This window comes from the organism of the source record quoted next, unplaced genomic scaffold (assembly GCF_019419815.1).
Source record: "Pyrus x bretschneideri cultivar Hongxiangsu unplaced genomic scaffold, Pyrus_bretschneideri_v1 Contig6, whole genome shotgun sequence".
Lineage (NCBI taxonomy): Eukaryota > Viridiplantae > Streptophyta > Magnoliopsida > Rosales > Rosaceae > Pyrus > Pyrus x bretschneideri.
This window is the reverse complement of record NW_025999798.1, coordinates 9,627,945-9,643,594: the sequence shown is the minus strand read 5'-3', so window position 1 is coordinate 9,643,594 and position 15,650 is coordinate 9,627,945. Positions and strand designations below refer to the sequence as shown.

The 15,650-nt window shown below is 37.5% G+C and overlaps 1 protein-coding gene across 2 annotated transcripts; it reads left to right on the top strand.

The window, feature by feature from the left end:
• The first annotated feature begins 7,986 nt into the window (after positions 1-7,986).
• Positions 7,987-14,412, top strand: LOC125471580 (probable aspartic proteinase GIP2). Of its 2 annotated transcripts, none has more exons than XM_048572176.1 (2): positions 7,987-9,175; positions 14,234-14,412. In XM_048572176.1, exons 1-2 carry the CDS (start codon positions 8,098-8,100, stop codon positions 14,380-14,382), a joined length of 1,227 nt encoding a protein of 408 aa, XP_048428133.1. In that variant the 5' UTR covers positions 7,987-8,097; the 3' UTR covers positions 14,383-14,412. The 2 variants fall into 2 exon arrangements, with proteins under 2 accessions (XP_048428133.1, XP_048428132.1); XM_048572175.1 differs by having other exon boundaries at positions 7,987-9,180; positions 14,239-14,412.
• The last annotated feature ends 1,238 nt before the right edge of the window (positions 14,413-15,650 follow it).

Sequence of the window (15,650 nt, the reverse complement as noted above, 5' to 3'; positions counted from 1 at the left end):
TATGATATGAATTTGCTTTATTGCTAGTTAAAAATCTAGAGGTGATGGTTGTTGAAGCAGCGAGAGGAGGAAATGCCAATTTATAGAAGTTTCTAGTCTTTTAATATTGTTCTCTTTTTAAAACGATAGGATAATTTACGAGCTTTTATTTATTTATTTTTTTAGTACATCGATATTTTTATACTAAGAGGAGGGGGAGTTCGGCAAAGTTACACAATGGGCAACCTAATTTAGTATCGAATTTGCCATCCACGAGATTCAAACCTAAGACCTCTTCCTAATTTACAAGTTTTATTTAACAACAGAAAAAAGTTCGAACTTTAATGCAAAAGCACATATTTTAACAAAATTGGACTAAATCTATGTCTACAAGTTTTTTAATCTGTTGATGAGTTTGAACAAAAAATGTATTATTCTTAGTATATTTTGTATGCTATAGTTGTATCACCTGTTAATAGAAGTGAGATTTATTGTATTAGTAGGTTGTATTGTAAGTAGAAGTAATACAAATGCGATATACAAATGACAATAATTGTACTATTTACTCCACCAAAATACAAGACAAGCTAGCGACTATATGACCTGGTTTGGTACTGAGGTGATTCTGAAAAAAATTGGTATAAAAAAAAATTGGGAGCTGTTTTTGTGTTTGGTAAACATTCAGCTTCAGTTTTTTTTTTTCACAGTTTTAGGTGAAAAAAAAAGCCAAAAACAAGAAGCTGCAATACCCAGCTTTGAAAAATCGGTTTTTTTTCACATTTGTTTTACATAAAAGTTTACCAAACACTATAATATTGGTTTTTTTTTTTTTTTTTTTTCAAAAGCACTTTTACAAAAAAGTTTACCAAACACTCTGTTACTTTATTTCACATCTGCTTATTCTCACAGCACAGCAGAAATAACTTTTTTTTAAAGCATAGCATAGCAATACCAAACCAGTCCTATAACAAGTTTGTAGAGGTGTGGGCAGGTCATTTTAAATGAATATATGGGTGGCATGGTGGTGGCTAAAACTAGAAGACTTTGACTGGGCACGCACGTGGTAAATTGGGAGATGCAATGAACCCACGTTAGCTCTTCTAAGTCAACGTGGCAAAATGGGAGATGATATGAACCCACGTTAATCCGGATGAGGATTCCAAAAATCTGTAAATCGTCGTACATTATGCAGTAAAAAAATTATTTTAAATATTTTTATTTAAAATTAAATACAAATAGTACCTAAGAAAAACTAAACGCACGATATACAATAAACAAACATAATTCATAAATTCCTGAAATCCTCACTAAATGAATCCGAAAAAGATCATGTTGGAACCTGTTACGTCTTTTAAGTCAAATTAATTATATTTTTAATAAATGATAGTATTTATATTAAGGGCCTAAGAGATTAGACTATGTCTTACAAATTTTTTTTTAAGGTAATACGCTATCTTTATTGAAAAAAACCGTCAAGGGGCTAAATCATGGATGAGTACAACCCAAAAAAATTATAGGGTTCCTGGAACTATACTTTTGAGTCATCACTATTTAAACTGGACTTAGTTAAACAATAAGCTACTCTATTACAATTACGAAGGATATACGAAATCGTACACCCTTGAAACTGAGAAATCAAATCCTGAATATCCTTAGCTATAAATTCAAGACTCGAGAGATCCCCAATACTATCCTTGCAACCTGCCACCGCTTCCATAGTCCTACTCCATCGCTATATGCGTGACCCCAATGGATTTCTCCAACTGCAACCCAACCAAGATGGCAAGAAGCTCCACATGTTTGACCGAAGCAGTCCCTTGAAACCTCCTCACCACCGCCGCCCTGAACAAACCACCAACCCCCTGAACCACTCCTCCAGCACCTCCCTCCCCCACCCCGTCCATAATAATGTGATTCAACTTTGTTTTGGCGAGAATCAAATCTAAGATATTTTACTTACAATTAAAAATGAATATCACTGGACCATAGTATTAAATGGCCAAATTAATTATAAGCTCATTTGGATATGCTTTTAAAATGACCAAAAGTGTTTTTGGTGAAAATGTTTTTAAAACCAATTTTTAGTAAACATGAAAGTAAATTCTGGAAAAGTACTTAAATTGCTTTCTACAGGAAGCACCATGCTTTCAGTCATTTTAAAAGTACATTCAAATAAGCTCTATATTAAAAGGCTTGGAGTGTGCTCCGAAACGTAAATGGTTGATGAACATTCAAAGTTCTAAAATAGCAATGAAGAGAAGATTAATTATGTTAGTGCATATTTATTGGAATGAGTAAACTATTAATTTATCCCCTGAACTTTCACTTAACTTTTGATTTCCCCTCTGAACTTTGCTATTGGAAAATTAAGGACTCAAACTAATTTTTTTAGCCGATTTGCCCCCTACCATTAGTTTTTCATATATTCCATATATATTTTTGTTAAGTGAGAGCATGTGCACAACATGTGAGGGTGGTTAAGTTATTTCATTCTTAAAAATGATTAAAAACTGAAAATAAATAAATAAACAAAATTTTTCCTCTATTTTTTCCCGCTAATTCTTATCCTCAATTTTATTTTTCCCTCTTATTTCTATGCATGAGAAATGACATATGGTGTTATTGTCTTCATAAGTAGCCAAGTTAGTCTTTTTCTTGAAGCATGTACTACCATTTTTATTTTCTCTAACAAATTAATAATTTGACAAATGTTTATGGTTTTATTGTCTCCAAAGCAATGCATTAATATAAGAAACATGTTCATCATACTCATAAAAAAAATGCTCAAGATAATTACATACTTTTCATAATATCATAATAATCCCAATACAATTCCACAAAATGATCCTTAAGAAGTTGGAAAACATAACACCTTCAACCTTACTCAACCATCATAAATGAAAATAGGTTTAGGTACAAGATTCCAACCAAACGTGGAATGCCATGGAAAGTGTAGTTGATCTCCACGTGTCATGTGCGTTTCAAGCAGAATGTTTGTGCTCTTGTTTTGATAACTTAAACCTTATTTTGCTTGTGTTTGGTTAAGTGGAATGCCCATATTTTGTAATCGAGATTCTATGGGTTATATACCTTATGCATGGTAAAATCTCTTATGTTTTACAACTTCTTAAGGATCATTTTGTGGAATTGTATTGAGATTTTTATGACATTATGAAAGGTATGTAATTATCTTGAGCATTTTTTATGAGTATTATGAACATGTTTCTTATATTAATGCACTGCTTTGGAGACAATAACACCATGAGCATTTGTCAAATTATTAATTTGTTAGAGAAAATAAAAATGCTAGTACATGCTTCACGAAAAAGATTAACTTAGCTACTTATGAAGACAATAACATCCTATGTCATTTCTCATGCATAGGAATGAGAGGGAAAAATAAAATTGAGGATAGGAATTAGCGAGAAAAAATAGAGGGAAAGTTTTGTTTTTTTATTTATATTCAGTTTTTTAATCATTTTTAAGAATGAAATGACTTAACTACCCTCACATGTTGTGCACATGCTCTCACTTAACAGAAATATGGATGAAATATATGAAAAACTAATGGTAGGAGGCAAATTGGCTAAAAAAATTAGTTTGAATCCTTAATTTTCCAATAGAAAAGTTCAGGGGGGAAATCGAAAATTAGGTGAAAATTCAGGGGGTAAATCGACAGTTTACTCGTATTGTAATTGGCATTTTTCTAGCTTAAATTTAGTGTGTAAGTTGAGTTTTATATGTTAGGATTGGTTTTACTGAAGGTATTTGTAGACACCGAAATTTCAGTGAATAAATGTTAATCAACACATTAAAATTACTACATTTATTCATTTCACCTACATCACACACTCATTTCACCTACAACTTCCATTTACTTCATCGACCTCACACACTTATTTCACCTACATCACACACTCATTTCACCAACAACTTCCACTTACTTCACCAACCTCACACACTTACTTCACCTACCAACTCCATTTATTTCACCTACAACATCCACTCACTTCACCAAAAAAATGGATGGTGGTGATTCACTCTCAAAGCCTATAAATAGGCTTCTCCATCAAGAGAAAAAGGGAGAGGAATTTATATCACACCAAAAGCTTGAAGCCTTGAAACTCTAAAGCTCTCAAGAAAATCCCGAATGATCAAGAAAGCACTCTTCGTTCTTCATCAAATCCTCCTTCAAGATCAAGCCCCAACGGTCCTTGAAAAACTTTCACCAACTCAAGATCAAGCCCCGACGACCCTTGAAGAAAGTGTTCATCATTCATCATCCGTTCATCCTAAGATTAAGCTCCAACGGCCATTTGGATCAACAACCTCAACAAATCCACACGTCCAATCGTTCTTCAAGATTAAGCCCAAAAGCCCTTGAAGAAATCCACACAACCATTACTCAAGATCAAGCTCAAAAGCCCCCTTGAAGAACTTCCACCAACTCAAGATCAAGCCTCGACGACCCTTGAAGAAAGTGTTCATCGTTCATCATCCGTTCATCCTAAGATCAAGCCCCAACGGCCCTTTGGATCAACAACCTCAACAAATCCACACATCCAATCGTTCTTCAAGATTAAGCCCAAAAACCCTTGAAGATCCGCTCATCCATCAACCTTCAAGATCAAGCCCAAAATCCCTTTGAAGAAATCCGCACAACCATTATTCAAGATCAAACCCATAAGCCCCCTTGAAGACCCGTTCATCAACCTTCAAAGATCAAGCCCTGAAGGCCCCTTGAAGAAACTTCCCTCAACCTTCAAGATCAAGCCCCAACGGCCATTGAAGAAACTTCAAACTGTTCATCCAAGATCAAGCCTCGACGGCCCTTGGATCAATCACACATCCACAAATCAACACCTTACAGAGATCGAATCAGAGGATCAAATTACAAAGAGATTGTAACCCCAAAATCATTAATCAATACAAAAAATATATTTTGTATTTCATGTTTACAGTATCAAACATCAAGCCTAACTGATGTTCGTTGTTTTACAGTAACTAAGTCACAATCTTAAGTTTAAGACAATAAATGAGACTTAAAAACCTACGTGCATTCTTAGGTGGAACATAAAAATATTTTTGAGGAAAAGGTATTATTTTGCGTGCAAGATGGAAGTGTCATTTCAATCCTATAGAAACTAATTGGGTTTGAGGGTCATTTTTCTAGGAATTCCGTGATCGTGACCGTTCATCGTACATTATGCGGTTAGAAATTATTTTAAAATTTAAAATTAAATATAAATAGTACCTAACGAAAACTGACCTCACGATGAATAGTCACAATCACACCGGATCCTTTTCCTTTAAAGCTAATCAATATAATTAACTTTTCGTTTGTGGCTACAATTTAGGCGTGGGTATTAAGTAGGCATGGCAAACGGATCGTGTCTGTCGTTTTCGTGTAACACCTGTTATCTTAACGGGTCGTGTCGGGTCATGCCCATTATCTTAACGGGTCCTTAATAGGTAAAGTGACCTGACCCGTTATGATCCATTAAGAAAAATATATTTTTTTTCTTAAATTTGCACATACCACACATTACCGCATAAATATTACTTCAAAACATTAAAACACATTTGTCGTTTAAGTACTACATCTACACTCGAAAATAAGAGCTTAATAAAATAATATCCATACACTACTAATATATTACAAAATATTAAATGTGCAAGGATATGCAAAATGAAGGAGTTTTTGTTTTCAAGGTTGTGAAGCATTTCTCAAAAGTTTAAGTACTGGTTTGGTATTTGGTAAACACTTAAAAACAATTTATTTTCACAGTTTTGGGTGAAAAAAAGCTGAAAACGTGAAGCAACAAAAATGACTTATTCTCACAGCACAGCAGAAGCAGTTTTTTTTTTTTCAAAGCACAGCAATACCAAATCAGCCCTAAACCTTGCCAATGGAACTCAAAGCTTGCATGTTATTCCTTTTACAAAATCCTCAATTTTCATCGAATCATCATGAGCAAATTGTATTGAAATTTTGGCTTGATCTATTGCCTTCAAGAGTTATGTTGATGATGTTTTCAGTAAGGTTTTTCACGTCAGAACTCTCTTCGGTATAAACTAAGTATAGAAAAACCAAACATTAAAAACCATTCAAATTATGAGAAGTTTACCAAAATAATTATGAAAATAAATATATAAAACAATAGTAATAAGCCATATAAAAATATATTAGCCTTCAACCTAATGCACAATGGACAGCTGAGATTAAATCCAATGGTCACCAATTTTTTAAATTAAATTTAATATATATATATATATATAATTATTATAGTTTTTAGGGGTTTAAAATTGTTAAATTAATATATATAATTATTATAGTATTTTTTTAGGGTTATAAAATTATTAAATTAATATTTTGCTTATCATGTATCGTGTTACCCAAGTGTATACCCGAACCAACCCGTTATCTTAACAGGTGCTTATCGGGTTACCTGATAACGACCCGATTCGGTATCGTGTCGACCCGAATACCTGTTAATTTTGTGTCGTGTCATGTCGGGTTATCGGATCGTGTTAGGAATTGTCAAGCCTAGTATTATGAAGTGAATGGTCAAAGGCTTTGGAAATAAAGCCCATGAAATTTGAAGTGTTGGTGTTAGGGTTTACAATTAAAATATATATGAATGATGCTAGGGATATCAAATTGTTAAACAAATAATGTGCCATTAATAGGAAATAAATTAATCAACACTTATTCATAATCCAATCATCAACATCCACATCATTTGGTTTAAAATTTTAATCTCCATAGCATTGTGTTGCATTAGAACATACGCACAGATACACAAAGAGCAGAGATCTGAAATATTGAGAGAACTCACACATGTTTTAAAGAGAAAAAACTTTGTGTGTGTGTTAAACAATAATTTTTAATTGAGTTCATGTGCATATCATGTTCCTCGAAAATTTGTTCCGTGTTTGAGATTGTGTGTGAAAGATTATGGGGAGAAGAGTCCTGCAGTGAGATTTTCATCATGGTGAAAGACAACGTAGCGACTATGTAAATCCTGAGAGTTTTGGAAGGTGTCTTTGTGTGCTAGGCTAGGTTGCATAAGTCCATTGGGTGAGTCTCATAAAGGTACACTTTTCATATTGGATTGGTTTCACTAGTTGTGTGCCCGAGGATGCTTTCCCATGTGTTGGAGTTTTACCTTGCTAAGTCCTTGTGTTATGTAATTTAGTTTTGTACACGTTATTATCTACGTAATAAAATCCATATCCGCTTTCAATCTAGCTTGTTGTTTGATTGTTATTTGCATTTGCTCATTGCACTTGTTAGTCCAACTTGTTTTCTATTTCCGCTAAATGCCTGATCAACTTGATTAATAATTAAAGTTTGGCTTGCATTGGAGAGTACACATCAATAAATAAGTTTGTTGTATGCATTGTCTTGAGGACAATACTTCCCTCGTCAAGAGGGAGGAACTTTCCTCTGTTTGTATTGACGTAATATCATTTTACTACGCAATAATGATAATTAGAATAGTTAATTTTTTTATTTATATAGATGATTAAATGATCTTCAAGTATATAGTATAAATAGATAATAAGAATTCCTTCTCTAATAAATAAAGGTTGAGTGAGTAAAGATGGTAGATGAGTTCGGAAATGGATCCTTTCCAGATCCCTTTCTCCTAATCCACCAAATTCGGGATCCACACCGTTGAAATTTGATCCAACAGTTAAAGTTATTATAACTTTTAAAGTGAGCCCCTGTTTGTAGCCGTTTGATCAAATTTCAACGATCCAAATCCCCGAACTTAAAGAATTAGAAGGTAGAAATCCGAAGAGGATCCTTTCCGATGAGTTCCTTCCCAGAAGCTGATCCAATATACATTTATCCACTACATAAAAAAGTTGGTCGCATCGAATCACACCCAAGAAGATAAACACTGACCAACTCTCACTACATGTGGTCTACTCAGCACAAATTCAGAATATCCCAATCCCTTATCCACTTCCATTACTTTGTATCTTTTCTGGTCAATAGCCGCGGCAAACCGCAAAAGCACCAACTTTTTCCACCCTTTATTTATTTTATCATCACCTTCTTCCTTTGCCAGATTTCCCAAAATATCTATCTCTCTCTGATTTTCTTTCATGGCTTCTTCTCTGCATTTTCTTCTTCTTTTCTCGTCACTTCTGTACAATTTCAGCATATATCAAGCCAAACCCTTCAACCCAACAGATGGTCTCATTTTTCATGTGAAAAAAGATGTGTCCACCCTCCAGTACGTGACCGAAATTCACGTTGGCACTCCACTTTTACTATCCAAGCTTGCAGTTGATCTGGGCGGTCCATTTCCCTGGTTCAACTGTGCACCTTCGTCTTCCAGCCGTCTGGTTAACAAGCGCTCAATCCAGTGCCTTGCAGCAAAGCCAAAAACCCATCAATATCAGGGAAGCAACAAGAAGTGTCATATTTTCACGGAGAATAGGATCACCCAAATGGCAATCCAAGGGGATCTAGTGGAAGACATCATGGCCATTAATCAAGTCACAGATGGTTCAAAGACAGGATCAAAATCAATCACCACCGTTGACTACAACTTCCAATTTTCTTGTGCACCCTTGCTGTTGTTAAACGGCCTAGCAAGTGGTGCCAAGGGAATGTTAGGCCTCGGAAGGACTCAAATGTCAATGACCTCACAAATTTCTGCCCAACTCAGCTCCAAACTCCAGTTCATCATCTGCCTTTCTTCATCCAACGGCGTTGTATTACGTGAAAACGGCCACCGCAGTTCGAATTTTCGCACGAAAATTCCGGACTCAATGATATACACACCCCTTGTTAACCAAGTTGAGACACCACATGAGTACGTCATCAATTTGAAGTCCATTAAAATTAGTGGGAAGAAATTGTCTCTGGGCATTGAAGAAGGGAAGATTAAGCTAAGCACAATTGTTCCCTACACTACCATGGAGAGCTCAATTTATGCTACATTTACTAAAGCTTATGAGCAGGCAGCAACGTCTATGAACATAACTAGGGTTTCCCCTGTGGCACCATTTGGGCAATGTTTTAGTTCACGAGAAAATGATGGCACGTTTGTAGGTCCAAAAGTGCCCGCTATCGATCTGGTGCTGCAGAGTGAGATGGTAAAGTGGAGAATTCACGGCAGAAACTCGATGGTTCAAGTGAGCGATGAAGTTATGTGTCTGGGGTTTTTGGATGGAGGCTTGTGAAAGAATTTAAGCTAGGATTGTAAACATAGATTGTATAAACTCAACTCAATTAATTATGAGTGAGGTATGGACTTCATTATATAGAGATTACAAGATGAGGTTGGTTACATATCATCTGATTACATTTGAAATTCAAAACTAAGTTACACATGAGTTTTAGATAAGGAAGAAGTGTGATTCCTTGCTATCTGTTGAAGAGGTTGAAGAGTATCCAACTTGTGTGGCTGACTTGGAGAGACGTTTACCATGCATTTCGGACGTGGAGAGATATCTTGAATAGTTGGTTTATCACGCCCCCGCAAGCTGAGTGGACGTTGACAAACAGGAAGCTTGGAGATGAGATAACTAAAACGAGCTGTGGACAAACCCTTGGTTAAGAGATCCGCGAGTTGGTCAACGGAAGAAACATATCCCACAACTAGTTCTTTGCGAATTACTTTTTCTCTAACATAATGATAATCAACTTCCACATGACGCATACGAGCCTGATAGACTGGATTGGAAGCTACTGCCAAGGCACTGATATTGTCACACCACAATTGTGGTGGATTTAGAGGGAGATGAAGATCGCGGAATATGTGGCGGAACCAAGACAAGGTGGCAGAGGTATAGGCCATTTGGCGATACTCAGCCTCTGTACTTGAGCGAGACACACCTCTTTGTTTTTTAGAACTCCAAGAGATCAAGTTATCCCCTAGAAAAATGCAATGGCCACCAGTGGAGCGACGATCATCGGGGTCACCAGCATAGTCGGCATCGGCAAAGGCTGTGAGGGACAACGAACTGGGTTTGTAAACGATACCGTGATTATGAGTGGCTTTCAAATAGCGAAGAATGCGCTTGACTGCAGCCCAATGTGTAGTTGTGGGTGAATGCATATATTGACAGACTTGATTTACAGCGAAAGCAATGTCAGGCCGTGTGAATAAGAGATATTGGAGAGCCCCAACAACACTGCGAAAATTTGTACCATCATCCAAGGGCTCACCCTCATACAAACTAAGCTTGCGGCCAGGGAGGGCTGGAGTAGACAATGGTTTGGCGTCAGCCATGTTAGTTCGTTTGAGGAGGTCCAGGATATATTTTGACTGGGTTAAATACATGGCCGTCGGTGTTCTCGTAATTTCCATTCCCAAAAAATAATGCAAGGCCCCAAGGTCCTTCATTGAAAATTTGTTTCCCAATTGATGAATCAAGGTGGAGATGTGAGATGGATTATTACCTGTAACAAGGATGTCATCAACGTATATGAGTAAATAAATAACAGTAGTTCCATTGAAGTAAATGAACAGTGAAGAATCTGCCATTGATGCATGAAACCCGAGCTCTTCCAAATGTTGAGAGAAACACTGAAACCAAGCACGTGGAGCCTGTTTTAAGCCGTATAAGGACCGTCGAAGACGACATACATGTGCTGGAAACTGTGGATCGACAAAGCCAGAAGGTTGGCGCATGTAGACTTCCTCAGTTAAGGAACCATGGAGGAATGCATTTTTGACATCAAGCTGGCGTATTTGCCAGTTAAAATGAAGAGCCACGGAGAGAATAAGTCTGATGGTTGCATGAGTGACGACAGGACTAAACGTCTCGCTGTAATCGAGTCCTTCCTGTTGACGAAAACCATTGGCAACAAGACGTGCTTTAAACCTTTCAATGGAGCCGTCAGATTTACGTTTAATACGGTACACCCATTTATTTGGGAGAACATTCATTGTGGAATGAAAAGGAACCAGGGACCACGTTCCTGTTTGTTGCAGAGCATTGAACTCTTCTGCCATTGCCATACGCCATTCAGGGAACTTATTTGCCTGTGTAAAACAAGTAGGCTCAACAAGGTCATTAGTCACATCAGAAATAAGCGCATATTTGGGATTGGGTTTTTGAATGCCATCCTTTGAACGGGTGACCATGGAGTGAACAGGTTGACTGTGGCGTGGAGAGGAAGATGAGACAGGAGCAACACCTACTGCATTCGTAGAGGATAGAGGTGGGGAAAGGGCAGGTATAGAGTGTACAGGTGAGAGGGGTGATGGGGATGGAATAGGATTATTTAATATAGGTGAAGAGGTAATATGTGGTGGTGTTGATGATGGAGTGGAAGGAATGGTGGGGTTCGGATGTAGTGGGAAATTAGGTGGAATAGGGGTAGGTTGAGTGGAAAGTAAGGTGGGATGGTGCGGGTTTTTGGGAAAAGTAGGAGAAAAAGGGTTAGGTTGAGTGGAAAGTAAGGTGGGATGCGGATTTGGTGGGAAAGTAGTGGAGCTAGGAGTCCTAGGGGGATTTATTAAAGGATGGGAATCAATGGTCAGTATTGTAGATGACGGGGAGGAGGAAGGCTTTGTAGAAATGGATTCTTTGTAGGGGAAAACTGTTTCATCAAATAAGACATGACGTGACAAAAATATGCGACCGGTGGACATATCTAAACACCTATAACCATGTTGATTTAATGAATATCCTAAGAAAATGCAACGTTTGGAACGAAATTGTAACTTATTAGTATTATAGGGACGAATATAGGGAAAACATGCACACCCAAAAACTTTAAGAAAATCATAGTTAGGAGGTTTGTGAAACAACTTTTGAAAAGGAGACTCATCATGGAGAACTCTAGTTGGTAAACGATTGATCAAATAAGTTGCTGTATGAAAAGCATCATCCCAAAATGAAGTAGGTAAGGATGAATGAGCAAGTAGGGTGAGGCCAGTTTCAACTATATGACGATGTTTTCGTTCAGAAATGCCATTTTGTTCGGGATGATGTGGACATGTAAAGCGATGGAAAACTCCATGTTGAGTTAAAAAAGTTTTAAAAGTATTGTTGACGTACTCTCCTCCTCCATCGGTTTGGAGTGATTTTAGTTTAGTATTAAACAAGTTTTCAACCAGTTTCTTGAATGACACAAAAGTAGAAAAAACATCGGATTTTAATTTTAATGGATATAGCCAAGAGTAGCGGGAATAATCATCAATGAATACTACATAATATTTAAAACCATTTATAGAAAATGAAGGTGAAGTCCATACATCGGAATGAACCAATTCTAATGGAGACAAAGACCTAGAAGTTGACAATTGAAAAGGTAACTTGTGACTCTTACCCATGGGACATGAGTGACAGAACTCACTAGTGACAACGCCTTTAATGGGCAATTTATTCCTAGAAACCAAACTTTGTAAAATATGAGAAGATGGATGACCTAACCTAGAGTGCCAAATTGAATTGGACACTCTAGTACCTAAAAATGCAGACACGCCTTTATTTGTTGATGAAACACCAGAGAAGGGGTAGAATCCATTTCTACTCGGGCCTTGTAAAAGCATCCTCCCCGTGTGAAGATCCTGAACAGAATACGAATTAGGATATAGGGTTAGAGAGCAATTATTTTCTTTGGTAAAGCGATGAATTGAAATAATATTGGTGGATGCATGTGGACAAAGTAGTGTATTAGGTAAGCTAAAGGTGGAGTGAGGTGTACGAATGCAAGTGGTCCCTATGTGTGAAATTGGCAAACCTGTTCCACCAACTCCATTGACTTGGTCCATGCCATTATAAGGATGAGTATTCGAAAGACTGGCAGAATTATTTGTGATGTGAGCATTAGCCCCTGAGTCAAACAACCACTCCTGTATGGCAGGTGTTGTGGCAGAGGCAGAAGGTGCCGTAGCAGCAAACGCTTGCAAGCGAGGTGCAGGAACGCGTCCCTCATAAGACATGTTTAGGCGGTTGAAGCAGTCGATCGCAGAATGGCCATGACGACTGCATATTTGACATTGAATGCGTCCAGTAGTGAAAGGACTGTGGGAAGGAGCTGGGCCGAGAATCCCATCATTTTGGCGAGAGTGGGAGCCTGGGTGAGGGTTGGACCCGTGGTGAGAGTGGGATCCTTGATTAGAGGGAGATCCTTGGTGAAAGTGAGGAGAGTTGCAGTGGCGATTTGAAGAGCCACGACCACTAGGAAAATGACTACGACCGCGAAACCCAGTAGAGGAGCCTCGTCCCCGAAAAGATGCAGGTGCACGGTTGCCATTGCGGCCTGCTACAAGGGCAGTGAGGCCGTGGTCAGTACCAAATGCAGTATGCATTTTCTGTCGTCTTTCAGCGCCAAGGAGAAGTGCTTCCAAAGCACTGTAGGTAATGGCCTCATCACGAGCTTGGGCGGAGGCAACGGTGCTTTCATAGGCAGGGCCTACGTTGTTGAGAATGATGGCAACAACATCGGAGTCTGAAACAGGAGCACCAGAGAGAGAGAGAGTATCTGCGAGACAATTAACTTTATCCAAGAATTCAGAGATGGAAGAATCACCTCTGTGAGTATTCATCAACTCACTGCGGAGTTGGAGAAGGCGACCGGTTGACTGAGAAGCATATCGATCACGTAGGGTTGTCCATGCAGAATGGGAGCTAGTTTTCCCAATTAAAGCAGCAAGTACGGTAGGGTGAACAGAAGAGTTGATCCAGGACATAACAGTGGCATCCTGTTGGATCCAAGTATCGAAGTCGGGATTGACTTTGTCAGTGATGTTGCCATTATCATCTTTCAAGTATGCTGGAGGACACGGACTGGTTCCGTCGACAAAGGAAACAAGATTACGACTGCGGAGGAGAGGTAGCATTTGGGCGTGCCAGAGGGGGTAGTTGGTACGATCAAGTTTGATCGTGAGAAAGTTGGAGACATTTGGGAGGGGAATGGGAGAAGCCATGTGAGAAGAGAAAAAAAATAATATGTCGTTAGACTTTTAGCTCAGAGATACCATGAAAGAATTTAAGCTAGGATTGTAAACATAGATTGTATAAACTCAACTCAATTAATTATGAGTGAGGTATGGACTTCATTATATAGAGATTACAAGATGAGGTTGGTTACATATCATCTGATTACATTTGAAATTCAAAACTAAGTTACACATGAGTTTTAGATAAGGAAGAAGTGTGATTCCTTGCTATCTGTTGAAGAGGTTGAAGAGTATCCAACTTGTGTGGCTGACTTGGAGAGACGTTTACCATGCATTTCGGACGTGGAGAGATATCTTGAATAGTTGGTTTATCAGCTTGAACTTGAAGACTTCGATGGTAATAGGGGGTTATCAGTTGGAGGATACCCTTTTGCATTTTGATGTAGGAGCTTCTAGGCTAGGATTTACTCAACAAAGTTGTTCTGTGCTGAGATTGGATTCTGCGTTTAAAGACACATTGTAACATGTAAATAAATGCTCAATTTTCGTAACATCTACACGCAGTGGTCTTGTACAGTTATACTACTTTGTGTACCTACAAGCCGTGCTTTTTTTAAAATCTCTTATTATTAATGAAATGGGAAGGATTCAAAACTATTACAATAATTTATGACAAGAGGAGTTTCAAACTCGGAACGCATGGTTGGAAATCTAACACTCTATTTACTAAGATATTAGACCATATGCACCTTATACTAGATTTTGACAAACCAAATGAACTTTTTTGTGCAAGCCTGACACACAATGCAAAAGCGAAAGCAAGTGTTTACATCATCTTCTTTTTTAGTGCATTCGATATTATTTATACTAAAAGGGTGAAGGAGTGAGACCTCATAATTTGAAGATAATCGAATCTAAGATTGATCACTTACTTGTAAGAGTAATTCCACTAGACCATAGTACTAAGTGACAACGTTACATCTTATTACATATGAGAAATTTTTATATGTGCTCAGTATTCAAGCGGGTACTCCACGTGTCATAAAATAGGGACACAGAAAATATATTATTTCCTCCACTTGTATTATGGCATGTAGAGTACCACTTGAAATACTCAATATTTGAAAAAATCTCTCATTTAATAGAATAAACTTTTGATTTAGTCCCTAAATTATTTTTGGTACAATAAGTCCTTAAACTCAATACTGTTGATTTCATTCCTACTAAAAGATTCGGAGCTATTTGATTCATTTTTTGTCAATTTAAATCCCATGACTTGCACATGTCACATCTTTAAAGGATAATACCATCATTTTCTCTCCCATAAGCCCTTATCATTGCATAAAGGTTGCGAATTTAAGTTACTCTTCAAAACTGACTCCATACACTATCATTTTAAAAAAAAAAAAAAAAGGTATTGAACTCATTAACTAGATAATATATCTAACTCCAAAGTGAATCACATGCACATATGGTTTTACCCCAATGGCAAAAAACAACCATACATATACACCCTGGTGCAGATCCTCCCCTCTTAATAATATAACAATTTAACTGACACACCTCGACCCGGGATATCCACTTGGACTCCTAATCAGTTGTGCTGATCGACATCAGGAATGTGATGAAGCCATACAGTGTAGTGATGTGAAAATTTTGAATAAATTTAAACCTAAAAGTGCCTAAATAGAAGAGTGCGCTAGTGAGCAGAAATATGCAAAGTATAGTAAAAATAAGATAAGAATTATACCATTGGAAGTAGTCTCCGATATCAGCGTTTGTCAGAAATCC